The following is a 24,670-nucleotide window of genomic DNA, read 5'->3' on the forward strand; positions in this document are numbered from 1 at the left end:
CCCAGTCATAATGTGCTTCCTTTGAACACACCAGCAGGAATTAGCACAGCATGAGTATATAGAGCTCCGTAACCATGTAAGCAGCGATGAATGTCGTAGGCTGGAAGTTGGTTCCGTTGGCAAATTCGACCCAAAAGAAATCCCTTAGTTAGGTAAGCCCTTGCGTTGTGATCGGGCTGGATGCATGCAGTGGCGGACCGCCTACCACCACTATCAAATGCCCAGCATTGCAGAATTGGGACTATTTACCTATATGGGCAGGCGGCATAACTCACAACCTGCACGGCCGCTCAGACCACTCTTTAAAGGGGACTTGGAGGAGGGAATCATGGCAGCATCGATCCTTGTGCCCCTTCGGCACTCAATTGTCGACGCAGATATAACAAGATAGGTAGTAAGGCACGTACCCACTTACTACCTGCCAATTACCTTATCCAGTAGGCCTGAGCGCCGTCTGGTTTGGTTCGCCTGATTGGTGGACGTTGGTATATTCATATAGCAATCTGGCACGTTAACCAGTCGTGCAGGCTTACCTTAGCAAGGTTAAATCACCCGACCCCGGGGCACCCCTACTTGCAAGCCAGCGTTTAATCGCCATGATGCCAAGGCAGTCACGCCCCTCGAGTCAGGTGATTGAGGACGAGCTGCCAGCCCAGGATCCCAAGGCCCATGGATTATCAGATGTAGATCTGGGACATGAATCCAATGATGCCTGCCATGGCTAGACAGGAGGAGCCAGTAGTAACCCCTCGGCGGTTGATACCGAACTAGGGCAGTACAGGGGTGAATAAGTAAGAACCTTGGGCCAGTCGCCCGAACATTAGCCGCTAGAGCCAGGTGAACCAGATTTCGCCCCATCTCGTGCTGAGTGATGCAAGCGATCTTCAAACCTGTCACCAGTTTGTTATGATCTGTAGAAGTGCGAACCACTCGGTCTATTCGCCACGAGGCATATGACGTTCACGTAGCTTCAATTTGTCGCCGCACAAAGCCGGAGTATCAGAGTACCAAGGGGCGCGAACAAGCTAACCTGCGAATTTTTTTCGAGTAATTGCTTGTGATTCTGGAGGCCGCCACGTCAGGCAAGAGAGCTAGACAGCAACTATTGGACCCCTTTTCCTGTCATATGAAGTAATCGTGGGCTTGAGACGGCGCTTATTTCCAGTGTAGATCATCCGGTATGAAAATCAGTATATTTGATGGACCTCAAACTGGGCAGTTTGGAACCAATTCAGCCCAGACTGCCGCTAGCCCTCTCGGATAAGTCTTCCACCTGTGATATCGAGGGTGAGGAGTGGTGAGGCGCAGTTCGCGTGAATTTGCTCCATCCCTGGGGTTTTCTGCTCTGCTTTCCCGCGGATCCCTCCTCCATGCCTCCTTACCTGCTCCTTTATTCGGCTCGAGGACGGCCCTCCCGCCCAACCTATAAGGATGCAGATGCATGATGTTATCCTCGAGTAGAGCTTCGATCCTTGCACTACTTAGGTAGTGCCACTTGTGCATGTCTTTGTCCCTCTTAGGTAGAGGTGCAGCCAGCATACATGCAGCAAGAGGTGAGAACGTTGGCCGAGCAATATATGTCGCTCTCGTTGGATAACGGCCCGCGGTCGATCGATCAGGTTGGTTTACGGGGACTATGTAAAACTGGATATCAACCATCATATCGACGGAGAACGCTGATCGATGGCCCATTATGACATTAGAGCCGACCCGTGCTGCTCCAAAAAGCAGTAGGTATGGTGAGTGGTAAGAAAAGGGTCACAAGTGAGCTCGTGAAGGCTCAGAGTAAAGGTCGGGGGTCGCAGAAGCTGCCGCGCCTCCCTGCGTCGTAAAAAGACTTGTCTCGATACGTAGCCGATGTGGGAACCTTTTCGGGATCAAAACAGGTACCGTGATTGGGAAGCCAATGCTCAGCTCAGCTCCAAAGCTCAACTTCTAGTTGTTCCCACCCGTGGGATTGGACCACAGGTCTTTCCTGGCCCTCACAGAGAAACTCGCTGATATGCCTGTTTTCTTCCTCTTGGGCCGTCTTTCAACCGCTAGTTTCTGGCTCTGCCATTGCTTCTTTCTTCTCCTCTTGCACCTGTCATTCGCCTCTGTGTTGGTCTCGCAGTCTTGCGCTTTCGCGATCGGCAGTTCAGTCTTCGGAAACCCCCATATCGTCCCAGATTGCTTCATCCTGCTAAGGCCAGATTGATGCCTTCTTCATTCCTCTAACCCGCCCTTGCTCTTCAGCTCCTTGGTCGACATTGTTACTGGAAGGTTCTTAGACGACTCGATCACGTGTAGGCCTTGCTCTTAGTCTGTCGAGCAATTCCAACTACTGTTGGGTACATATTCTCCGTTTTCTTCCCTTCGATCGCGTCGGCGCCTTCACACTTCGATGGCTTCCCTCAGACTCAACAATCATCGATCGTGAGAGCCTTTTATCCGCGGTATTGACAAAACTATGGCCTTTGTTGACATGCCGGAAGCGGGGCGTCTGGTTCCGAACAGTTAAGCGATCTTGATCTGAGGCCACACCTCACTAGCAGGCAGGTGTCAGGTATCCCGAACTATCTCGTCTGCTGAATTGGGTGACCGGCGACCGATTGGATTTGTGACCTTCCTCTAGGTATACTCCAAGAAAGTCCGTCTTGACAGCGTGTCCATGTGCCCAGCTGCTTTGGCGCAAAACAAGCTGAACTTGAAACACCCAAGTGTCAGCTCTCGGGATGAGATAACGACCGAACCTCACCACCACTCCTATGTCTCCGGAAAGGGACGTGCTGGCTCGAAATGAACCACAAACCTATGGGCAGAACACTGCCCTCTCTCGCTCCAGCAAATCATGATCCGGTTGCAACCCCAATGACAGTCATAGCAAAGTCGAGGAAAAGCTCTACCGCGTGCTTGCCGTGCAAGGCAGCGAAGAGAAAGGTGATTATCAAATTAAACCTCATCTGCCCTCAAGCCTGAGAGGCAAAGTCGCCGCAAGACGCACTCAGGTAGAGCTTCAGCATTACAAAGGCTTGTTGACATCGCTATCTAACCGCATTCGCGAGGCGGACGATGATGACACCGATAAAATAGAGCAAGTCATTCGCGACAATGACGTCGAAGGTGTTGCTAAGGCCTTAGAGGAACTTGAGTTGCCAAGCACGGAGTCGAGCCTCAAGTCCGGAGGAATCAAGTAGTGTGAGACGGAAGATGATGTTATACGTCAAGAGAAGCTCTCGGCCGCTGAGAGATCTATGCGTATCACAATAGAGAGGCGCTGCGATACTCCGTTGTACCAGGTACCGTCATCTTGGACTGATTGCGACACTAATAACTTCATTGTTTCACATCTTGTATCCCTGTACTTCACTTGGGATCACCCGTTCTCCCATATCCTTGAACAGGAATTGTTCCTGATGGATATGAGTTATGATCCCCAGGCTACACCACAATCCAAAGTTCTAGAGACCTTCGACATGTCACCAGAATCCGAGATGGCCGCAGAATTCGAAATGGCCGCAGAATCCGAGATAGACCAAGAGATGGAGGTATGTCTAGAGCTTGAGATGACCCCCGAGTTTGAAGAGAGAATTCCAATAGTCGAAAGTTTTCCAGATATCGAGGGATTACCAGAGCTGGAGCATTCTCCAGATACTGAGCGAGCGCCAGAGTTCAGCGCACTAGATTCCGAGATAGAAGAACCCGAGGATGAGATGGATGCTATGCCGAGTTACCAGACTACGACCGGTATAGAGTGTGGGCTAGATGGGAACCCGGACTTCTGCACACCCCTTCTTGTAAACAGCATCTTAGCAGTGGCAGCGGTAAGTACGTCTCATTTTTCTCAATCTATGTCGACTAATGGTCGCTAGACGTATTCCGATTATCCAGAACTCCGTGCTGTTAGGGGCATGGACAGAACACGAGGCCAGGACTTCTTTGAGGAAGCTGAAAGGCTATGGAAGGCAGAAGAGGGGCGGTCCACATTAGCCGACATTTCAAGCAGTGACCCTGATGAGTCGTGTATGCGGAGATCAGCGTCCCCATTAAATGTGCACAGACTGACAACGCAAAGTCTGAAATTTCAGGGCAAACGCCAAGCCAGCTGGCTCATGCTCCGACAAGCTGTCCAGCTTGCAAAAGACATTGGTCTGTTGCACTCCACAGGAAGATTTTGGAATCCAGACATGCCGGTCAGGAACCGACATGCGTATGCAGTCGCTGCCTGGGGACTTTATATAATCAACTCGTATGCGTGCCCATCCTCATTTGCCTTACTTCGCTGAATCGTGCAGGGAGATGTCATTCGAGCGCAGCAGGTCCGCATATCTTGAGCCTCCGTGTTGGAATCCTGACAAGGTGCATGACTTCAACGACAGAATCTTGTGGAGCGCATACCCAAGTTTCAAGCAAGACGATCTTCAGGAAACGCCAGCTCAACTTGGTGCGACCCTGGACAACACGATTCTCCTAGCCAAAATTGCCGTGAGGATCCAGGAATTCTTATTCAATGAGTCCTGGCGCATGCCGACGTCCGAAGTGGAAGCAACGGCGGATGTCTTGTTAGGTCAAGTGCGGCTCATTATGGAAAGCCTACCTGATTCAGAAAGCGACCAACAAGAGCTTTCGCACATCTTACTTGTGCAGTATGGACCCAGTAGAAACATCACTCCTTAGCCCTCTAACAGTCTATCAAGTATTAGGTGCCATCACACCATAGTGGTATTTTTCAAGTACCTCTGGGACCACAGCAATTGGAAGCAACGCCCGAGAAGCTCTGGTCATGCCGGCTCGAACCTATCAAAAAAATTGTCGAGTATCTCCGCGTATTTGAATCTAGGTTCGGGCTGCGGTCGAATTCCGAGACAGATGTTGGAGCCCGCTCACCGCAGTCTTCTTGCTCTATTAGTCTTCAGCAACCAAGAAGAGTCGTGGGAGCCAATGATAGAGCTCTGTCGATTCCTGGCGGCGTGCAGCAAGAGGTTGGTTTTGGCGGAGCATATGTGTCTCCATTTCGAACAGCTGATCAAAGCTCTAATCTCGAGTTACCACCAGAAGCACTCGCGGTGCTGAAAGGCAGCGATAACGATGGGTCACAGTGGATGTGAGCTACCACTTGCGGGTGAATAATCACTGAATGTGCGCAGATGCAAGCTCACCAACGAAAGTGGTAAGGATGGTCGCTTGAGTGGGTTCGCACATCGGCATACCGCATGATGGCAAGCAGAGGGGGAGCAACGTCAGAGGACTGCTCACGCAGAGATATGATTATGAAGAGCCGTATCCTGTGTTATTGTTTCGTGTGCACTCGCAATGTTCGTGGTCGGGGTCCGTAGTGAGCATTTTTCTGCAGAATCATCAGAGTAGCGCGGCGCCACGACTACCTGGGATACCATCCCAGGTAAAGTCGAGTTCATCGATGAAGGCCGCGACGATATCATTGCGATGTCTAGGGAAAGAACTGCAAGGGACTTTGTTTGGTCGCTCTTTGCAAGTCTTTATCGATAGACTTGAGATGTGGATGTTGAGGAAGAAAGTGGAGAGAGTGAGTAAAGACTTCTGGAAGATGGGGAAGGTGATCGCGGAATGAGAAGGTGTAGCAGCGAGGAGATTGCCAGAGTGACGTTTGAGATCACTCCCTTCACCTCTGGACTTAGTGTAGTATGAAGAAATGACAGGCTGGAGACACCGGGCAGCAGCCTGGTAAGTTCCCGGACGGGCCACCCAATAATGAGCTACTGTGGCCCCGACAACCTTGGTTGGCGGAAAAGCGGAAAAGGCACACTTTCCTCCACCTCCACGGACTCTCCCAAGTTTTATACATTGATTGAACTTGCGGCAGACTCTAGCTAGAATCATCTTGCCTTGCACTGGACCGCCTCAATCATTGTAGGGAGAGGTGTTGAGATATATATGTGCGTGGGAGATTCATGGCTGCTGGCACCTATGGGTAGTAGAGTTCTGAAAAAGCAAGATACCTAGAAGGAATGAAAGAATTTGAATCGAGGCGCGGCTACCCTACCTAGCAATGAGAGGCAGCAGCAGCGGCTCCGTCCTTCGTATTCACACTCGGTTACACCAGTCGTCTATTCCTAGTACTTAGACTCAACATGCCTGTCATGCCTCTAGGCAGCCCCCCAGTATCCTTCCTGCCCAGGTCCCAGTGCGGGGGAACGAGACAGAGAATAGATCTTTTTATGACCATGATCAGGGCTGCGGATACCCTTCGACTACGGAAAATATATCCTACCCCCTTTGTACTCCTAGCCGGGGCTTATCCCTGAATCCCTACACTCTGCAGGACCTTAATTGAGACTAGGTTGGGAAGACAAGGAGATCGCCTTGACGCCCGAGGTTCATTCTGAGGCTTCAAATATTCCTGGATGAAGGCAAGGGACCACCTCCCTACCCTACCATCTGCAGCAAAGAAGACGGTGAGGGTGGTCCGTCCACAGTCAGCGAAGCGGACGGTAGAAGTATCCGGTTTACTTCCGACCCAATCGGAGACGCGGTGTCCACCTACATACCAGACAGGGGCATTGGCGCGCTCCTCCAGGCTCAGGTTTGTCCATGCCGCTTGTATAGTACATCATCTTCGTTGATTATTGGGAAATCTGAAGAGGCTTAGCCATCGCACCGCCATGCGTAAGAGGTTTGGTATTTTGTGTTCCTAGAAAGCTGGAAATGGCCGGCCTTTGAAGTCAGCCCTCCAGGCTGCCTAGGTACTTGCACCGAGCGGGTTGAGTACGGCCCTCCCCAAAGTACCTCACAGGCAGACCATCAGCATTTCGTATTTACTGAATATTTCTCTTGTTGTCGGCCAATGCAAGTAAAGTACCCACGCTTGGCAAATCTTCCATCATATAGTCGAGTGTTTTGAGAATTTGACTTGGAAGCGAACCCCTTCCGTATCCAATTCTTGACTATTGTCTTGAGTCGTCACCTCGCACAGCGGCAGCGATTTTCAAACTCAGCTGTTAGGCGTTCTTGGTTTTTGTTTTTATTGGAAAAAGTGTTGCAGGTCTCCTGCTCACCAAGGGCGTGTTAAGTTCCAACAAATGCGGAGAATTTTCTCTAGTCAAATGTCACCATCATATGGTGCTTGTGTAATGACTGCCCTTGTGGCCATGGATATGTGGTCGAATAATAATAATAATGGTTCTGTACGCTGAGGCTGGATATAAGTTCAATACAGACTGGACGACCTCTGGCGAGAATGGCGGCAGTCACCGGCAGATCCGCGGGTGATTGATCAGTCCGGTGCATAAGTGACTCAGCACCGTCGTTATGCACAGATAAGATAAGCACAAATCCGTCCAAGCGAAAACCCTCAAAATTCAACTCCGCCGAAACAATCCAAATCCCACACGCCGACGCCAAGTAGCTACGCCTGACGACGTGCCCCCTCCCCCTCCTCCTCTCCACCCATTTCCGCCCACCGTCTACTCGGTAATCTTTCCATCGCCAACAGTCGCCTTTCTGTTGCCAACATGTCCTACGAAGAGCGCGCCAACCAGCACCCCAACCTGGGCGACGAGTCCGATGTTGAGGAGGAAGCCCTTGTCAACGACTACCGCGAACAGGTCAACTACGATGATGGCATGAGCGAGTTGGACCGGACTACATCTCTCGGTGCCGGTTCCCAGGCACAGGATCTTCAAGCACAGCTCGCCGCTGCTGCGACCCCGCTTGAATACCAGGCCACGCTTGAGACTAAGTTCGCGAGCTACGACAACTACTGCAGCCTCTTCCACTATATTCTGAACTCAGACGGTCCCGTCGAACTGGAGGTTCCTTCTGTATGTTCTCTCTCCCGCTCCGATCATTTCGGCTCGCGCACCGGTGTTTTGCCTAAGCCGTTGTGCAATCGATGTGAAGGTTGGCACATTGGACTAACCGCCTGGCCGTATATCTTCGCAGTACTACTGGGCTTGGGATGTCATCGACGAGTTCATCTACCAGTTTGAGTCTTTCTGCCGCTACCGCAACCGTGTCGCCCGCAGCGGCTCCAACGAGGAGGAGGCCCAGCTTCTGCGTGAAAACCCGAACACGTGGGGTTGCTACTCCGTCCTCAACGTCCTTTACTCCCTTATCCAGAGATCGCAAATCAACGAGCAACTGGCTGCGATCAAGCGTGGTGAGGATCCTTTGGCCTTCGCTGGAGAATATGGCTCTCGCCCTCTGTACAAGATGCTGGGATACTTCTCCATCATCGGACTTCTGCGTGTCCACTGCTTGCTCGGTGACTTCAGCCTTGCCCTGAAGACTCTTGATGACATCGAGATGAACAAGAAGGCCATGTTCGCCCGTGTCATGGCTGCTCACTTCACCACCTACTACTATGTTGGTTTCTCCTACATGATGATGCGCCGCTATGCCGATGCCATCCGCATGTTCAGCCACATTCTGGTCTACGTCTCTCGCACGAAGAACTTCCAGAAGGGCGGCAACAGCTACGATGCCATCGCCAAGAAGAACGACCAGATGTACGCTCTGATCGCTATCTGCGTTGCCCTCCACCCCACTCGCCTGGATGACACCATCCACTCTGCCCTCCGCGAGAAGTACGGCGAGCAGCTCAACCGCCTTCAGCACGGCGGCCCTGACGCCCTTCCTTTGTTCGAGGAACTCTTCCGCTCTGCATGCCCCAAGTTCATCAGTCCCACTCCCCCCGACTTCGAGAACCCCGCCCTCAACGTCGACCCCGTCGACCACCACACCGCCATCTTCATGGATGAGGTCAAGAACACCCTGTACAACCCCACTATCCGCTCGTACCTCAAGCTCTACACGACCATGGACTTGAAGAAGCTGGCTGGCTTCCTGGAGGTTGAACCCGAGAAGCTCCGCTCTTGGTTGCTGATCAACAAGCAGCGTAGCCGCCAGGTTCGCTGGGTTGAGGGTGGCCTGTTGGAGGGCGAGCCGGCCATTGCCAACGACCTGGACTATGCTCTCGAGAAGGACCTCATCCACGTTAGCGAGACCAAGGCTGGACGCCGCCTGGTTGACTGGTACCTTCGCAACCTCGCTCGCGTCTACTAGATTGATAGTCGAATACATCGATCATCTTCTCAGATGTAAGTGCTTGAGGCTTGAGATCTAGGAGATATGATTTCTCTGTCTTCCAGAGCCACAAGGGTCGATGGTGTTTACATGGACAACACGGCACTTCCAGGGCCGAATGACCAGGCAACCAGACCCCATGGATGCGCGAATTGGAGGTCAATAGCTCGATGTCAACAAAAAGATGCGCGACTTGGTGGCTTTGAAAATTCCACCGCTACCCCTTGCCTACTAACCCCTCTCACCTGACCCCGCCAACCAAGTTATGATGCCTTTTTATTTCTATCTTCATATTTTCCCTCTTATGTTGTTCTTTCTTCAATTGTCCATGCTTCTTTGTCTCAGGGTTGTAGCCTTGAAACCGATCAGGTTACGGGGTTGGAGTCGACACAAAAGAATATTTCGAGGATCTGATTAATTCGCGGCGTATCCCACTATGCTTGTGCTTTGGTTTTTGCTTATTGTTTCGACGACATTGTTCGGGTTGGACTGTGCATCATGCTCTTTTTTATAAATTGTTGCACAGAACACCCAAAAGATTGCAGCTAGCAGAGGACAAGGCTGTAGGAGATTTGCATGATGAATTAGATGATGACGTTTATCTAACCTTCCATTCTGATCCATTACTCGAGTACGTACACACACCTTGACGCAAGCGGAAGCCAGCCAAAAGCGGAGTGAAGGGGGTATAGTATTTCTAATCGATCCGGGTAACAAAAGCGACTGGCTATGTTATGATACTTCGATGCGCGTCACCTCCAGGGAATATTATACAAGAAAAAAGGACAAGAGGCTCCAGAACCGGGTGATGGACCGACTGAGATCCAATTGTATTCCCGGCAACCGCTCATCGTCGTCGTAGGGCAACTATTCCATGACATCGAAACTCGTTCCACAACCACAGTTACTCGTGGCTCTCGGGTTGTCAACGATCTTGAACTGACTCCCAATCAGCTCCATAGTGTAGTCCACGGTACTGCCATGGAGCAGATCCAAGGAGGGTTCGTCCATGACGACTTTAGCCTCGCCGGGTCCGGCGGGGACGCCCTCTTGCTCCTCCGCTTCGAAGACCGTGTCTTCTTCCGGGTCGATCTTCGAGGCTGGCTCGAGGGACATTATGTATTGGAAACCGTGACAGCCGCCGCTCGTCACTGTGATCCGGAGATGGTGGTAGGGGTTTGCCTCCTTCGTGGCGGACGGGGAAGAGGTTGGGTCTGTGATTTCGCGAAGGCGCTAGAACAACAAGCGTCAGTCTAGAATTTCAAAATTATCTTTGTGAATAGTATAGTAAGAAGCAAGACAGAAAAGAAGCAGTACGAGCGATACTCAACAGCACGAGATCTCAATCCGCTAGATAGAACCCATGTTGGTGGGAATCAAAGCGGGAGAAAAAAACATACAACAGCCGGGATTCGCTGGTGGTCACCCACCCAACTACTAACCGGCCGGCGTGTGGCTTGAGTACGGCTGAGCGGACGGGAAGCCCTATTTTCCACACCCTGTGGTCGTATGTGCTAAACCAGAGGTTGTCATGGTACTTATCGCGGTGGTGCCACTTGGTACCTCTACCAGAGTGTGTCATTCCCTTGACTTCGGGTGTGGGCAACGGCTTCCGTCCGACTCAGAGGTATCCCGCTCAACCATAGCCCAGCGCAAGTGATAAGAAGAAGCTCAATGAGTGGCTAAACCTACCTCCGAAGCCCGTGGGGAGATCTTTATCGTGAGCTCTTTTCCGTCTTCGCCGATGCGGAGGTTTTGCAAGATCTTAGCGCTCGGTCGCGTCGCCGACGAGGAGAACGGGAAGCGTTGACGAAATGAATTGTTGGAGAGCACGGAGCATCGCGGCGTTATTCTCTGGGATGAGAAGCCTCTGGCGACTTTGGCAAGGGGACGTAAGCTAGGTCGGAGGCAGGCTGTGTCGCAAAACGATGCGGCAAAGTTCACTGCCGAGGGCGAAATTGTAGAAATGGTTGAGCGAGGCCGCATTAGCCGGCGGGCAGCGGATGATAACATCGGACGAGACATGATTGTCTGCTAGGGAGGTCTCCCAAGTGTAGTAGTTTCCCGGTTATGACGGGATAATGGGATGGTGGCGTTGAGTTCGTGGTTTATCTTTCGCTCGTCGAGGGGCGTGATTTGATTATATATCATCATCCCAAAGATATGGCCGTTAGTCAGGAAACCGACATGACGTTATTGGTCCATCGGGTGCCGGCAAACACCGGCAGAATTGCCGTACGGTTTTGTCCGCCTTTGGGCCGATTATCGATCGCGGGGAACTGAACCGACTTGCGATTCCGGCTCGTATTTGCTTCTGGAGCTAGTTTTGGTTGAAGATTGACTGTAGAATTTGGCGTGAAGCTCTCAATCGCTCCATAATACAAGCTAGTGCCAATCAGCCCTGTCAGACTCCACGGACTAAAGAGTGTTTGCCGGGTGACACCATGCTTTCCGACCTGCATGTGGAGCGCGCAAATGGCCGATCCCCGCCTTCCGACTTCACGAGAGAACATGCACAATCGCTTGATGCGCAGGACCCTCTGCGCCACTTCCGACAGGAATTTCTCATTCCTTCGAAAAATGATTTGAAGAGGAAGACATTGGCTCTACCAGATGGATGTACGTCAATTGAGCGACTTGCTAGTCATATGGGAGCATCTGTTGACCATAGGCATTATATGTACTAGATGATGAGAAAGCCGAGGACCGATCCATCTATCTATGCGGAAACTCCCTCGGAGTCCAGCCCCGCAATGTCCGCAAGTACATTGACCATTACTTGCGAGTCTGGGCCATCAAAGGCGTGACCGGCCATTTTGTACCGCATGATGATCAGCTGCTTCCGCCTTTTGTCAATGTGGACGAGGCGGGATCGAAGCTGATGGCACCGATTGTTGGAGCTCACCCCGAGGAGGTTGCGGTGATGGGTACGCTGACGGCCAATCTGCATCTGCTGATGGCAAGTTTCTACCAGCCTACCCAGGAGAGATACAAGATCATCATCGAGGGCAAGGCATTCCCAAGTGATCATGTACGCATCGAAGCTATACGTGCTAGAAGAGCAATCACTGACATGCGAGAAAACAGTATGCCGTCGAGTCCCAGATCAAACATCATAATCTCCGCCCAGAAGATGCGATGGTTCTCATTGAGCCTGAAGACCCCAGGTTTCCTACTTTGCCTACTGAGCAAATATTCCGCGTCATCGACGAGCATGCCTCGAGTACTGCTATAATACTTCTCTCTGCTATCCAATTTTATACCGGCCAGTACTTCGAAATTGAGAAGATCACCGCGTATGCGCAGTCGAAGGGCATCTTGGTTGGTTGGGATTGTGCCCACGCGGCGGGCAATGTCGACCTCCGACTGCACGATTGGAACGTGGATTTTGCTGCTTGGTGCACATACAAATACCTTAACAGCGGTCCTGGTTGTATGGCGGCCCTTTTCGTTCATGCGAAGCATGGCCAAGTAGACAAGGACAAGCTTGGAACGGCGGAGCAAGCCTTTCGTCCGCGGTTGTCAGGTTGGTGGGGAGGGGACAAGCAGACGCGCTTCCTGATGGAAAACAGTATGACACCCATGTTCTTCTCCTGACCCCGTCTGGAGGTTCATACGCTAAACTTGTATCCGCAGACTTTGTGCCCCAGACAGGTGCCGCAGGATACCAGCTATCAAACCCATCAGTTCTAGATATCAGTGCACTTGCGGCATCTCTGGAGTTATTCAACCGAACCTCAATGGCTCAAATTCGTCAGAAGTCTCTGCAGATTACGGCATACTTGGAACAGCTCTTGCTGACGTGCCCACTTGATTCGCTTCCAGAAAGACCGTTCTCCATAATCACACCCTCGAACCCAGCAGAACGGGGTGCCCAACTCAGTCTGCGTTTGGCACCCGGTCTCCTCGACGGGGTTCTTGAGACTTTGGAAGAGCATGGAGTTGTTATCGATGAACGAAAGCCGGACGTGATCCGAGTGGCGCCTGCACCCATGTATAATTCGTACGTTGATGTCTGGGAATTCTGCCAGGTCTTTCTCCAGGCGTGTCGAAAAGCATTGGACGCTCGAAAGTGAACATATGACTTGTATATCTGTCATCTCAATATATACCGGCCCACGACAGGTTCTTCGATTTTTTCCTCCGTGCATTTGACCGTAACCTGTGGGGTTGCTGATCCGGCCTTGCTTTTGGGCCGGGCTTTTCTGGAACAAGGATAATCGTACCATCATGATCTGGGGATCTATAATATTGGCGAAATCGGATAGGGCTACACCTGACGGCTTTATATATTGAACCCAAAACGAATATAGGAAGCAATTCAAGACAATACCAATAATCCCTTTGCACGAAAACATCGCTGAATATTACCATTACAGCATTTCCATACTTTGTGTACTGATAGTATGTACCTAAAGAGTTATACTTCGGGGAATCATCCAAATGTGAAATAAGCCGGCTCCAACGGTTGACGTTCTGATTCCCAAGCTAACCAGTCCGATCTCGTAGTCCTGTGCAAGCGGAGATTAGCCAACCGTCAGATAAACAAACGTGTGAGAAGGGGACACCCACGGCAAAAGGCCCATTGCATTGACCTTCCATACACCCAAGCACAGCAACACTAGCTGCATCACTACATAGATGGCCTTTACGCCCAGGAGCTTGCCCCGAGTCCCTTCAGTTTCGAATTTGGTGAAGACAGTGTTGGTGTTGATGAGGCCTTGGATAGGGCCCTTGAAGAGCATGAAGACCATCATGATACTGAAGATCTGGAGACTGTTTCCAGACATGTACATCATGATCGCATTCATGGGAATCTGCTTTGAGGGAGCCAGAGCAATCTCCCAGGCCTTCTTTAGTTTCAAGGTATCGGTGTCCTCGGGTTTGGTTGGGGCGGCGGTTGTTGAAGACTGCTGCGCACGCTGCGAGTAAGATCAATTAGTTTGAGACAAGACACAACGAAAGAAAGAAGAAGAAGAAGAAGAGGAAGAAGCAGAGGGGTTAGCCATAATAAAGCGTACATTTTTACCGCCCGTTTTCTTCGAGAAACCTGGAGGATCGGGGATGCTGGCGGCCTCTTTGGTTGGGCGCGGCATCGGGGTGTTTAGCCTGACAACCCATGCCGGGGGTGGAGGCGGATTAAGAGCTTGCGCGGCCATCATTCATATCCGTCCTATGCAGTATAAGACAGAGACTGGCCGAGCAGAGCGTGCGGAGCGTATGGAAGGGATGTTGATAAGAGGGAGGGCGGAGGAGGAAGCTGGGATGAACGATGACAAGCATTCATCCATCCGGACTGGGAATTTCTCCACAAGCGGCGGCGGGCGGAGTTGGCGGCTCCCGATCCACTCTCCTGATTCTCAATCCAACCCAGACTCGGGACCCTGAATCAAACTCCCCTTTTGACCTTCAAGCTGTCAACTTCGACTTAGATTTCTGTCTCGGCCATCAGATCCTACTGGGGAGTCGGTGACTATTCTCATTGAGCCCAGGTTGGATTCCAATCCGCTTCCGCGATCGTTTTTCTCGTGCGACGCTGACTCCTTTAGCCCCCCCTCCGAAAAAGGTCATGGAAGCTGCGGCCAGCTAAGGTTCTCCTCCTTTCGAAGCCCGGATATCGACACGAACCAAGAAGCAACGCTGCTATATACATGCGATCTTGAAACGCCACAAGCTTCAGTCCTTGCGCCAGCCACATCCTGAAAAGCACCAAGCCACCGAACATCGCCCGATTCGTTACCTATAATCCTCCGACACAATGAGTTCTAGCGGGGGAGATGCGAAATTGTTCGCAAGGGTACGTACCTGCGTGCACTGCTCCTCTGTTTCGTCGGTCACTTTGACGCTATGGCCTGGTGACTTTCTATAATCCCTCCGCATCTTCCCCTCTCTCGTCCTGTCGAATCACGCTCGATGGTGGCTCTCTTCCATACGAACGAGCAATACCCCGTTTCTTATCTCCGGGCTCTTTTCGTATACTTTCGTGTCGCCCATGAATTCGTTTCCTCTTTATACCCCCGGAACTATCTTACACTACAAACATCACCTGCAATCTCAATGTTCCTCAGTGCGATTCCCTATAACCCGCAATATGGCTTACCGTTCTCTCAATCAAAACAGGGCAAAGTTGCCGAACTGCGCCAGGAGCTCAACAGCGGTGGAAAGAAGGACAAAAACCACTCGGCCAAGAAGATCGCCCTCAAGAAGATTGTCGCAAACATGACTATGAGCAACAACGATATGGTGGCCTTATTTCCAGATGTGATCGGTTGCATGAACCTGCCCAGTTTGGAGATTAAGAAGATGTACGTCGGAGGGCATCTCAAACGCGGAGAGAATGGCCGACACTGACTTCGCTTTGATAATGCAGGTGCTTCCTGTTTCTCGTCAACTACTCAAGGGCGAAGCCGGAGATTGCACTGAAGGCGCTGCCGATTCTGGTCGATGTACGGACGATACCCCTCCCTTAGGGCTCTTTAATTGTCTTAACCGAGTACACAGGACATGGAGGACTCCAACCCACTCGTGCGTGCTCTGGCTCTACGGACAATTTCGTACGTTCACGTCCGCGAGTTTGTCGAAGCCACTATTGCACCGGTCAAGCGATTGATGCAAGATATGGATCCCTACGTTCGCAAGACGGCTGCGTTTTGCGTCGCGAAGCTCTACGAGCACGATAAGAAGATGGTCGAGAGCTCCGACCTAATTGATCGATTGAATAGTATGCTTAAGGACGAGAACCCGACGGTGGTTTCCAGTGTCCTTGCCTCCTTGGTGGATATCTGGGGTCGCAGCGAATCAATCTCTCTCACCATTGACTACGCCAGTGCCTCGAAGCTGGTCTCGATCCTGCCAGACTGCTCTGAGTACTTGTCCCATTTCCGCTTCCAAGAATCGTTTTTAACTAACATAATAAAGGTGGGGTCAATCGTACATCCTCGAGGCATTGATGTCGTATGTCCCTCAAGACTCTGCAGAAGCGCTTTTACTGGCGGAGCGCATCGCTCCCCGTTTGTCGCATTCCAACTCCGCCGTCGTCCTGACCTCGATCCGGGTCATTCTTTACCTCATGAACTACATCGCCGACGAGAGACATGTCACATCTCTAGCGAAAAAGCTGTCGCCACCCCTAGTCACCCTTCTCTCCAAGCCTCCAGAAGTTCAGTACCTGGCTCTCCGCAACGCCATCCTTATTCTACAGAAGAGACCTGAAGTCTTGCGGAACGATATCCGTGTCTTCTTCTGTAACTACAATGATCCGATCTACGTCAAAGTGACGAAGCTCGAATTGATATTCATGCTAACCACGAAAGAGAATATTTCCGTGGTGCTGGCGGAGCTCAGAGAGTAAGTTCAGCTCCAATTCTCGGTGGCCGCACAGCTAATAAGTGCAGGTATGCCACAGAAATCGACGTTCATTTCGTACGCAAGGCAGTGCGCGCCATCGGCAAGCTGGCGATCAAGATTGAATCGGCCGCACGACAATGTATCGACACCCTCCTTGACCTGGTCAACGCAAAGATTCCCTACATCGTCCAGGAAGCGACCGTTGTCATCCGCAACATCTTCCGCAAATACCCCAACCAATATGAAAATATCATCAGCAACGTGATCCAGAACATTGATGAACTCGATGAGCCCGAGGCCAAGGCTGCCATCATCTGGATCATTGGACAATACGCAGACCGCATCGAGAACTCCGACGGACTCCTTCAAGACTACCTCGCCACCTTCCACGACGAAACCATTGAGGTTCAACTTGCCTTACTGACAGCAACAGTCAAATTCTTCATCCAACGCCCAACCAAGGGTCAGCAGCTGGTCCCCCAAGTTCTGAAGTGGTGCACCGAGGAGACAGATGATCCTGATCTCCGCGACAGAGGATACATGTACTGGCGCCTACTCTCCACCGACCCGGCTGCTGCCAAACAAGTCGTCATGGGTGAGAAACCGCCGATCAGCGCAGAGAGCGAGAAGCTGGACCCGAAAACCCTCGAAGAGCTCTGCTTGAATGTTGGCACGCTGGCTACGGTGTATCTGAAGCCCGTCCAACAGGTCTTCCGCTCTGCGCGGACAAGACGGCTACAGTACAGTCCGGCCCTGCAGAAACCGAAAGAAGAAGTCAGCAGCGCCGCGTGGCAGTTCCCTGCTGCCCCAGCCCAGCTCACAGCGAGTCCCACTGCGGCCACGAACCCCACTGGATTCCCGATGACCGGGGCGGGCGGTGGCCCCGTCGACATGAACGCAGCCGTCAGTGCCGCGGACAATTACTTCAATAGCGTCGGTAGTCAGCAGATGGCGGCGCTTGACCTCGGCGGCCGTGGGGATGGCGGTGCCGGCGGCGGCGGCGCTTCCCAAACACAGTATGTCGTCAACCAGAACCAACAGCAGGTCTATCAACCCCAGTTGGCCGGCGGGGCTGCTACGGGCGAGTTGTTGCTGCTATAATACCATTTTCCTTCTCATATCGCCGCCACCCTCCTTCTCTAGGATACTTTTTTTGGCTTTTCCCATCTGCTTTCATCCTTTGAGCGATGCCAGTTAATCGCAGGCAGGGACTTGTGATACCTCTTACTATTGTTACTATTTCATACATGTATCATTTTAACTACTGCAAAATGTAAAGAAGGACGAAGTTGGATGCAAAATTCGCTTTCTTCATGCATGTCATGCACTTGCTACATCCAGTCTGCTGGGGGCGAGCTGTTTATTCGCAAAGCCGAGTGTATGGACAATCTTGATTAAATTATCATTAGAGTGTTACACTTATCGCGGCCCTAGAAAAGGCGCCTAGAACCATAGAATAAGAATGATAGTAGTAGGACGCTGCAAAAGAAGACATTCACTCATCATCCAACCGAGCAAGTCCACCACGACTCCGTTTGAGGCGGTCATCCAAGCTGTCTTCCTGAAGCTGCCGATGAAGGCCCGAGACGAATCGGCCCTTTTCAGAGCGATGCTTTTCGTCCTCCTCGAGTTGCTTCTGTTCTGAAGCAGTAACCTCCGCAATACGCTTGCGACGGGATTCTTCCATCTCGTCCGCGTTGGACAGCATCTCTGCCAGTTTGCGCTTGCGTTCCTGTTCCAGATCCTTGGATCTCTGCTCTGAGTTGTTATTGTCCTGAGGTTTCGTGTCACGGTTGTATGAGTCTCTAGGTCCTCTATAATCCTTTCTTTCGGAAAAGCGATCGGATCTTTCTCGTCGGTCTCCGTGATGAGCCTCCCGACGAGGGCCATCTTCTCTGTCGTCAAACCGACGTCTGTCAGAGTGATAGCGATCAGGTCGGGGCGAGGGCGACCGATCCTGAGGAGCATCTCGACGAGATGGGCGGTCGTGACGGTCTTCCTTCTCGTGTTGTCTGCTAGGGTGATCTCTGTCCCCGTCTCTGCCAGCGCGATCACGATCGCGGTCGCGGTCGCGGTCCCTTCTGTCGTAATCACGATCTCTGCGATCGCGGTCATCTCTGCGATCCCTATCATCACGCCGGTGATAGCTCCGCTCACCCTTCTCATCCCTTCGTCTCCTCTCCGACCGACTCTCCTCAGCCTTAGGGGATCTCTCCCTCTCCCTCTCCCTCTCCCTATGCCGATGCGACGACCGCCTATCCTCCTCATCACTGTATTTCCTCCTACTCCTATGCTCCCGCTCCCGCTCCCTACTATCCCTCCGATGTCTCCTCTCCCGATCGCCGCCCCTCTCTCTCCTCTCCCTATGTCCCCCAGCACCAGCACCAACACCACCCGACGACCCCCTCCTCACCCCCTCCTTAACGGCACTCTCCAGCGCCGCCTGCTCCCTCCTCCGAATCTCCAACAACGGATCCGCCAAGACCTTCACCATGGTATCCCTGGGATTCGTGCCCGCAGCCGCAGCCGCAGCCCCCTCCCCGGTGACCGCAGCGCCGGCCCCCTTCTTTAGCGCCTGACTCTCATCATTCTTCAACAGGATCTGATCGAACCGCCGCTTCCCCAACAGGTATCCCTCCATCTCCTCGGAGTAGTGGCCCGTCGCGCTCGACGGCTCCTGGTACATCCAGTCGACGCGTTGGACCTGCCGGGCTTTCCCCGAGTCCTCCTGCAGCCGCTGCAGCTCCTGGATCTGGCGCTCCTCGTCGCGCTCGCGCCGCAGCTGGTCAATGCGTTTCCGTTCCTCCAGGGCGCGCTTCTCTTCCGCCCAGACGCGCTCCTGATTGCGGAGGAGGGAGGGGTGCCATGATCTATTGTTTTGTGAAAAGAAAGAAAAATGGTTAGTATTGAGGAGGTAAGGAAGCTTGTGATGGGGTCCGGGAATGGGTAAAGGAGGGTGTATCTGTGCGGAGAGCGAAAGACGTACTTCTTCAGGTTGAGATCGCCACCCATCTTTGCGATTTAGAGGGGATAGATATGCGATGGGATTTGTTGCGGGTGTTTGTGGAACGATGTTTTGAGGGAGAATGGTGGACGGAAGATGAAGCTAGGGGCGGCGATGGGTTGGTATTCCTAATGAGGAAGAATGGGTGGGGGGCCCGGGAGGCGGTGGCAGGAGCGGACCTCGGAGGTTTGCGCCGCCACTGCGGGTCGCGCTCTCGTCCTTACCGCCGAATTAATGCTTTAGGTGTCTAATTCATAAGACCGGAACCAGGCTCTTTAAGTCTCAAGCATTAGAGCTGGAAAGGATTTCGGAAAAGAACACAGATGTTGATATGTTCGAACATGCCGATAGTAAAACGAAGCAATAGCCACCATAGTGCATTTACAGACACACGGAACGACCATCAATAGATAGTTACAACAAGAAAGGTAGGTAATATCTGGAAGCAGATCATAAAACACCATCTCCACTCGTATCTTCACACAGACCTATTTGCAAGCTCATCGGCAGTACATGTCAGCAGAGCTCCGCACCGGCCTCCGAGGCCCGGACAACGGCATCAATCGTCCATAGAGGATTTTTTCATGATTCCAGCGCCAGGCCCTTCATACATTAGGTAATTGATTCTCCTTCCTTATTTGTCCCAACCAACATAACTCCGAGGCATGACACGCCACACCTTACATTCTCCACTCCGTAAGTCATTCAGCTTGAAACTCTCCATCTTAACCTTCTTGCTTTCTCTGCCCTGCTCCCAGGCGCGGATCTTCTTCTTGGTGCCATCCCAGTCAACGACAATGCCTACGTGATCAGGTTTGCCCACCTCAGAGCTGTACTTCTGATGCATCGTGCCACGATGACCCTGGAATCGTGCGTTGCGGAAACTGACAATATCTCCTGCGCGGATCTCGTCGTTTTGCTGCACGGAAGCATTGGCCAAATTGGAATAGACCAGGGCCCCATAGGCGCGGGTGCCAACCGGAAGGAGGACATCAGACAGGGGGCTTAGCAAATGCTGCACCAAGCCATGTGGAGAGCCATCCGCAACAGTAGTGTTCTGGATGCCATTGATCGCGTTGGCGATGCGTGTTCCGATCTGATGATGGGCAGTCTCCAGCTGGTCTTGACGAGGTTGGTGAGGAGGCGCCTCGTGACGCTGTTCTAAAGTCGCATCAGAGGGGTTGCGAGCATCAAAGTTCACAGTGATCACGGTCTGCGAGTAGTCGATGAACAAGATATAGATATCCTTGGTCACAGTAGTTTTACCGCCACGCTTGGAGGAATTTGACTCCTCGAACTCAAGCAGAACGTCCTTCCGGTTCTGGAAAGCAGGAGGAGGAGTATTGGAATGCGTCCACCAAAGAGTGTTCTCTGCCAAGTCAACGTCCGTGGCAATGAAGCCCAGATCAATGGACGGACGAGAAACGTCCATGGATCTCCGAACACTGGGTTGGGCTCGCGGAATGTCCAGCGATGCTCGGTTGCTGCGAGGTGTAGGCGGAGGCAGGCTAGGAGGCGGAGGAGCCATTGAGGTGCGTTTTTCGATAGGGGACTGAATAGACATCTCACCGAAATTTTGCACAGGCGAGGAATCATACATATCATCAGACTCTTCTTCAGCAGCCTGAGGAGGCATAGGTGCAGCTTCTGCTGGACCAGTGGGAATCGGTGGCGGTGCTCTTGAGACAGGCACCCCATGTTGCGGGGCGGTATAACGGTAAGGGTCATATTCATCGTCATCACCCCCGTATGATGGCTCTCGTTGGGGTGGAGGGGGTGGAGGCCCTCTTGGCGACTGTAGAGAGTCTCTGCCGGCACTCTTGGGAGGTTGAATTGGGGGTGGAGGGGGCACGGCTCGTGGGGCAGACAAAGGAGGTGGGGGCGGGAGACGAGTCTGGGGTGGGCTTCTAGGGGATTGAAGCGTGTGTTCATCGGTCATGACACCTTCGTCAAGGCTAGAATCGCGGCCGTGAGACTTCAGAGCATCCTTGAACTTAGCACCAGATGCAATGTCAGTGTCGTAGTCGCCATCATATTCCGTGATTTCGCCGTCGGCTCCCTCTCCGGCTTGGCGGGGCTGCGAAGCCATGCTTGTCCGACTATCGGTCGTAGACCTCCGCCGAATGTTGACTGGAGGAGGGGGCGGAATCGGCCTGTTTTGGGATGAGACTGGGGGGTTCGCTGGCACGGGTGGAGGAGGGCGACTCATTCTCTTGTCTGCGGGTAGCGTAGGCGACTTGGGAGACGTTGTATCGTAGGTCGATGATCGACGAGAGTCAAGATGGTCGGGGAGCGGAGGCGCCGGTTGCTCTGATGGTGCAGTGGTCGGAGTAGCATTGGGATGCAGCGATAATTCATCATCAGATTCGTCTCCTGGGTCAGCAGGTGCTGCGCCCTTGGGAGGTGGCAGAGATTGGGCTTATTCCTCAAAGTTAGCTTCGAACGGTGACGGAGCAATTTTTTTACAAAGCAACTTACATCCTGGCACCGGCGGAGGAGACAAAGGCTGCTCATGAGGAACTGGAGGTGGCACCGGGCGCGTGTCGAGGGGGGGAGGGGGAGGAACTGCACGCTCTGTGAAAAAATCGTAAGCCTAGGCCCCTGGGGCTATTAGAAAGCATCTTCCATACCTTGCGGCGTAAATGGTCTATCGGCAGACATGCGACGGGTCGGAGGCTCTTCATGGACAACTTGCTCCACATCAGGAACCTCGTATGCAGCATGCTGCTCGGTAATTGGGCTTGCAGGGGACTCTTCCTGCTCTTCCTCCTCCGCCTCCTCTTCTTTCTCGACGTTAGGATAGACTGGAGGCTTGCCTACATTCATTCCGGGCAAGGCCATAATAGGGACTGGAGGGGCTGGGGCGGGACGGGAGCTTTCATCATCCACAGCGTTCTCTGCTTCCACGGGCGCCTTGGGTTTGCGAGCCGCACCAGGAACAGGCATACCACCAGGAGGTCCGAAGAAACCCATCATGCCCATACCGCCACTCATCTTCGCCATTCTTTCTCGAAGCTCCATCTTTCGCTTGACCTCGGGGTCAATCTCCTCTTCCTCTTCCTCCTGAGGTTGTTCCTCAGCTTCTTCGTTATCCTCATCCGACTCTGGCTCATCTCTACGTTCTGCCTTCAACTGAGCATCCTGGGCCTGAGCTTGACGCCGAGCCTCTGCACGGTTCCGCTCGTCGGAGTCCTCCTTGCTTGTCGATGTTTCTTCCGCGTCCTCCGTGTCGGCAGCAGCAGAGTCATCGGCATCATTGGTATCGCTGGTGAGCTCATGTGCAAGTGGAGGTGGCATCGCAGGTTGCGGCACGGCTGGGACCGCTGCATCATGAGCATGTTCCCGTGCCTGTTCAATCGGCTCGGCTCCTTCGGCTGAGAGGTCTTGTACCGGAAGAGTATCTTCGTGGGATTCGAGACGCTTCTTAGGAGGCCGTTTAGTCTTTTCCTTCTTTTGCGCAGCTTCAGCATGGCGAGCAGTCTGTTCCATCTGTTGTTTCTGGAGAAGCGCAATGCGTTCCTTCAGAGTTGTTGGCTTGGGTTGATCCTCCGCACCTTCTTCTGGACCATCACTGGACAAGGGACGGGCCTCAGACACTGGAGGTTCCCGCGTAACCCGCTCTTGCACATCGGATTCCTCTTCTCTGCGATATGCCTTCTGGGGAGGCTCTCTGGGCGGAGGTACATATGCGTTCTTGCTGGGTGGCGGTGCAACAAACGGTTTCCTGATGAAAGTGTTGGAGCTCTGAGGAAGTCCGCCTGGCTTGAAAGGCGTAACTGGCGGCGCGGCAGATTTGTTGAATGCCGCAATACGGTCCTTAAAGGATGACCCGGTGGGCTTCTCGGCGACAGCGGGAGGCGGTGGTTTAGATGCAGGTTTGGGAGCTGGTTCGCTGGCCTCTTTCGTCGGAGGCTGGGCGACTGGAACTGATACCGGCTTAGGCGGAGAAGGAACCTCACGAGTTGGTGATGCCAGCGCTGGGGGTGGGGAGCTCGGAGGCTGAGGTACGGCTGCAGTCGTCTTCTCTACCTCGGGCTCGGGCTCGGGCTCGGGCTCAGGCTCAGGCTCGGGAGGGTAGGAACTCTCCGTAGGAGAGATTGCAGCTGCGACAGCGGGCGCGGGGGGCGGGGGGACCGCCTCTACCTCCTTTCTGGGTCTGCTTGGACGAGTCGGCCGCGGGGGAGCAGGGGGCTCATATCTTTCGACGAAGTTCTTGGGGAAAATACCCTCTACTTTGCGCCCGGAGTCGTCCGCATACTCACCGAAGTACCATTCTGCATCTTCCTCGGCTGTGACAGTTATGATCTGTCCAATGGCGAAATTAAGGTCATCATCGTGGTCCGAAGAATAATCAAAGACCGCTCTGACCGTGAAGGGCGGGTTGGACATTTGGCAAATCGAAAGTTCCGGTCACGGAGGTGGGATGAATGACTTTGGATCGGAGGGGTGATTTGAAGCGAACAGGCAGGCGGAATATTTGCAGGCAGAAGCACTAAATTATGTACGGCTTTATGCAGTGGAAAATATGCAGGATGTGCTTAACTGCGAGGTGGCCTGCTTGAAAAATAACAATAATATGTCAGCCTGGTGGACTGACGTGCGGTACGTCAGAGCATGGCCGGTGGAGGGGGTGAGTGGAATCAGACACACTCACTCCCTCTCACACCGCCAGAAGGACAGCTGGTAGAATCAAGGCTAACGGAAGACTTACTGCAGTCAAGAAGCACAATGTCCACTAGATGAGAAAGTATTCAGAAAAAGTAAAGGGAGAAGAGAAAGACTATGAAAGTGGGAAGAATTGTAAATCAAAGGCGGAAGTAACTAGGGAATGATGGGCGGGGATTGGGGGGAGGAGAGGGAGAGGGAGAGAGGAGGAGGAGAGGGAGGAAGAACAGAGAGGAGGATCTAAGGAAGTGTAAGGCAGGCAAGCAAGTACGCCGCGGATAGACTAAGGTGTGTACTACAGGCTACGAGGCTACGTCGTTAGACTCGTTACAGAGCACAGACAGGCCCTCCTCACTCCTCTCTTCCTCTCTCATCCTCTCTCAAGTAGCTCCACCACGGGGCGATCGGCGGCTAATGAGATTGAGCAGAGGTTGAACCAGTCATCCACCAATTTCAATGCCAATCAATCAACACTTTCCAGTAGTTGGTAGCTAGCAGACGGGCAAAGTTGGGTATCATACATACTCATACATGGGGGCATACTATCATACCTTTCCTGATCTCCTAACGGAATCATCAAAGATGAGTAAAGATGAATAAATCATACTTTGA

At 52.6% G+C, this 24,670-nt stretch overlaps 8 protein-coding genes across 8 annotated transcripts, besides 2 other annotated features; 4 read left to right on the forward strand and 4 right to left on the reverse strand.

The window, feature by feature from the left end:
* Window positions 1-1,122: 1,122 nt before the first annotated feature.
* BO97DRAFT_91944 (uncharacterized protein) lies at window positions 1,123-1,814 on the reverse strand. The gene has a single exon (XM_025701134.1). The coding sequence runs from the start codon at window positions 1,690-1,692 to the stop codon at window positions 1,207-1,209; it is 486 nt and encodes a 161-aa protein (XP_025550789.1). The 5' UTR covers window positions 1,693-1,814; the 3' UTR covers window positions 1,123-1,206.
* Window positions 1,815-3,395: 1,581 nt separating this feature from the next.
* BO97DRAFT_425299 (putative C6 transcription factor) lies at window positions 3,396-5,087 on the forward strand (the record flags this gene model as incomplete). The annotated part of the gene is made up of 5 exons (XM_025697053.1): window positions 3,396-3,803; window positions 3,852-3,997; window positions 4,055-4,189; window positions 4,275-4,625; window positions 4,700-5,087. The coding sequence occupies 5 exons, from the start codon at window positions 3,396-3,398 to the stop codon at window positions 5,085-5,087; spliced, it is 1,428 nt and encodes a 475-aa protein (XP_025550790.1).
* Window positions 5,088-7,469: 2,382 nt separating this feature from the next.
* On the forward strand, window positions 7,470-9,021 carry BO97DRAFT_346519 (putative eukaryotic translation initiation factor 3 subunit EifCl; the record flags this gene model as incomplete). Its single annotated transcript, XM_025691812.1, has 2 exons — window positions 7,470-7,778; window positions 7,900-9,021. The coding sequence occupies 2 exons, from the start codon at window positions 7,470-7,472 to the stop codon at window positions 9,019-9,021; spliced, it is 1,431 nt and encodes a 476-aa protein (XP_025550791.1).
* Window positions 9,022-9,909: 888 nt separating this feature from the next.
* Window positions 9,910-10,275: a sequence feature (Protein overlapping with rRNA (BO97DRAFT_346672, RAL11638.1) was converted to a misc_feature.).
* A 193-nt stretch (window positions 10,276-10,468) lies between these two features.
* Window positions 10,469-10,624: a sequence feature (Protein overlapping with rRNA (BO97DRAFT_346672, RAL11638.1) was converted to a misc_feature.).
* A 633-nt stretch (window positions 10,625-11,257) lies between these two features.
* Window positions 11,258-13,343, forward strand: bna5-1 (kynureninase). The gene is made up of 4 exons (XM_025699079.1): window positions 11,258-11,661; window positions 11,730-12,073; window positions 12,130-12,613; window positions 12,679-13,343. The coding sequence occupies exons 1-4, from the start codon at window positions 11,487-11,489 to the stop codon at window positions 13,116-13,118; spliced, it is 1,443 nt and encodes a 480-aa protein (XP_025550793.1). The 5' UTR covers window positions 11,258-11,486; the 3' UTR covers window positions 13,119-13,343.
* Window positions 13,327-14,306, reverse strand: BO97DRAFT_406021 (ER membrane protein complex subunit 4). Its single transcript, XM_025695320.1, has 3 exons — window positions 14,064-14,306; window positions 13,615-13,964; window positions 13,327-13,553 (listed from the first exon to the last, which is right to left on the reverse strand). Exons 1-3 carry the CDS (start codon window positions 14,202-14,204, stop codon window positions 13,478-13,480), a joined length of 567 nt encoding a protein of 188 aa, XP_025550794.1. The 5' UTR covers window positions 14,205-14,306; the 3' UTR covers window positions 13,327-13,477.
* A 119-nt stretch (window positions 14,307-14,425) lies between these two features.
* Window positions 14,426-17,684, forward strand: BO97DRAFT_406022 (putative AP-2 adaptor complex subunit beta). Its single transcript, XM_025695321.1, has 7 exons — window positions 14,426-14,534; window positions 14,592-14,839; window positions 15,163-15,347; window positions 15,413-15,488; window positions 15,544-15,908; window positions 15,961-16,389; window positions 16,437-17,684. The coding sequence occupies exons 2-7, from the start codon at window positions 14,801-14,803 to the stop codon at window positions 17,488-17,490; spliced, it is 2,148 nt and encodes a 715-aa protein (XP_025550795.1). The 5' UTR covers window positions 14,426-14,534; window positions 14,592-14,800; the 3' UTR covers window positions 17,491-17,684.
* Window positions 17,685-17,798: 114 nt separating this feature from the next.
* cwc25 (U2-type spliceosomal complex subunit CWC25) lies at window positions 17,799-19,477 on the reverse strand. Its single transcript, XM_025699989.1, has 2 exons — window positions 19,376-19,477; window positions 17,799-19,259 (listed from the first exon to the last, which is right to left on the reverse strand). Exons 1-2 carry the CDS (start codon window positions 19,399-19,401, stop codon window positions 17,885-17,887), a joined length of 1,401 nt encoding a protein of 466 aa, XP_025550796.1. The 5' UTR covers window positions 19,402-19,477; the 3' UTR covers window positions 17,799-17,884.
* Window positions 19,478-19,736: 259 nt separating this feature from the next.
* Window positions 19,737-24,250, reverse strand: BO97DRAFT_443704 (SH3 domain protein). Its single transcript, XM_025698392.1, has 4 exons — window positions 24,105-24,250; window positions 22,024-23,950; window positions 21,872-21,967; window positions 19,737-21,811 (listed from the first exon to the last, which is right to left on the reverse strand). Exons 2-4 carry the CDS (start codon window positions 23,780-23,782, stop codon window positions 20,028-20,030), a joined length of 3,639 nt encoding a protein of 1,212 aa, XP_025550797.1. The 5' UTR covers window positions 23,783-23,950; window positions 24,105-24,250; the 3' UTR covers window positions 19,737-20,027.
* Window positions 24,251-24,670: the final 420 nt, after the last annotated feature.

The sequence above is a fragment of the Aspergillus homomorphus genome (assembly GCF_003184865.1).
Source record: "Aspergillus homomorphus CBS 101889 unplaced genomic scaffold BO97scaffold_21, whole genome shotgun sequence".
NCBI lineage: Eukaryota > Fungi > Ascomycota > Eurotiomycetes > Eurotiales > Aspergillaceae > Aspergillus > Aspergillus homomorphus.

Excerpts from the sequence above, each read along its gene's own strand:
- BO97DRAFT_91944 (XM_025701134.1), bottom strand. The coding sequence starts at position 1,692 with ATGGGCCATCGATCAGCGTTCTCCGTCGATATGATGGTTGATATCCAG.
- bna5-1 (XM_025699079.1), top strand. The coding sequence starts at position 11,487 with ATGCTTTCCGACCTGCATGTGGAGCGCGCAAATGGCCGATCCCCGCCT. Across the intron at positions 12,074-12,129 it reads AGGCATTCCCAAGTGATCAT|TATGCCGTCGAGTCCCAGAT; the intron begins GTACGCATCGAA and ends GCGAGAAAACAG. Across the intron at positions 12,614-12,678 it reads GCGCTTCCTGATGGAAAACA|ACTTTGTGCCCCAGACAGGT; the intron begins GTATGACACCCA and ends TTGTATCCGCAG.
- BO97DRAFT_406021 (XM_025695320.1), bottom strand. The coding sequence starts at position 14,204 with ATGATGGCCGCGCAAGCTCTTAATCCGCCTCCACCCCCGGCATGGGTT. Across the intron at positions 13,965-14,063 it reads AGAAAACGGGCGGTAAAAAT|CGTGCGCAGCAGTCTTCAAC; the intron begins GTACGCTTTATT and ends TCTTACTCGCAG. Across the intron at positions 13,554-13,614 it reads AATGCAATGGGCCTTTTGCC|GACTACGAGATCGGACTGGT; the intron begins GTGGGTGTCCCC and ends CCGCTTGCACAG.
- BO97DRAFT_406022 (XM_025695321.1), top strand. The coding sequence starts at position 14,801 with ATGAGTTCTAGCGGGGGAGATGCGAAATTGTTCGCAAGG. Across the intron at positions 15,348-15,412 it reads AGTTTGGAGATTAAGAAGAT|GTGCTTCCTGTTTCTCGTCA; the intron begins GTACGTCGGAGG and ends TTGATAATGCAG. Across the intron at positions 15,489-15,543 it reads CGCTGCCGATTCTGGTCGAT|GACATGGAGGACTCCAACCC; the intron begins GTACGGACGATA and ends CCGAGTACACAG.
- cwc25 (XM_025699989.1), bottom strand. The coding sequence starts at position 19,401 with ATGGGTGGCGATCTCAACCTGAAGAA. Across the intron at positions 19,260-19,375 it reads GGCGATCTCAACCTGAAGAA|ATCATGGCACCCCTCCCTCC; the intron begins GTACGTCTTTCG and ends ACAAAACAATAG.
- BO97DRAFT_443704 (XM_025698392.1), bottom strand. The coding sequence starts at position 23,782 with ATGTCCAACCCGCCCTTCACGGTCAGAGCGGTCTTTGATTATTCTTCG. Across the intron at positions 21,968-22,023 it reads TAGACCATTTACGCCGCAAG|AGCGTGCAGTTCCTCCCCCT; the intron begins GTATGGAAGATG and ends ATTTTTTCACAG. Across the intron at positions 21,812-21,871 it reads TCCTCCGCCGGTGCCAGGAT|CCCAATCTCTGCCACCTCCC; the intron begins GTAAGTTGCTTT and ends TTGAGGAATAAG.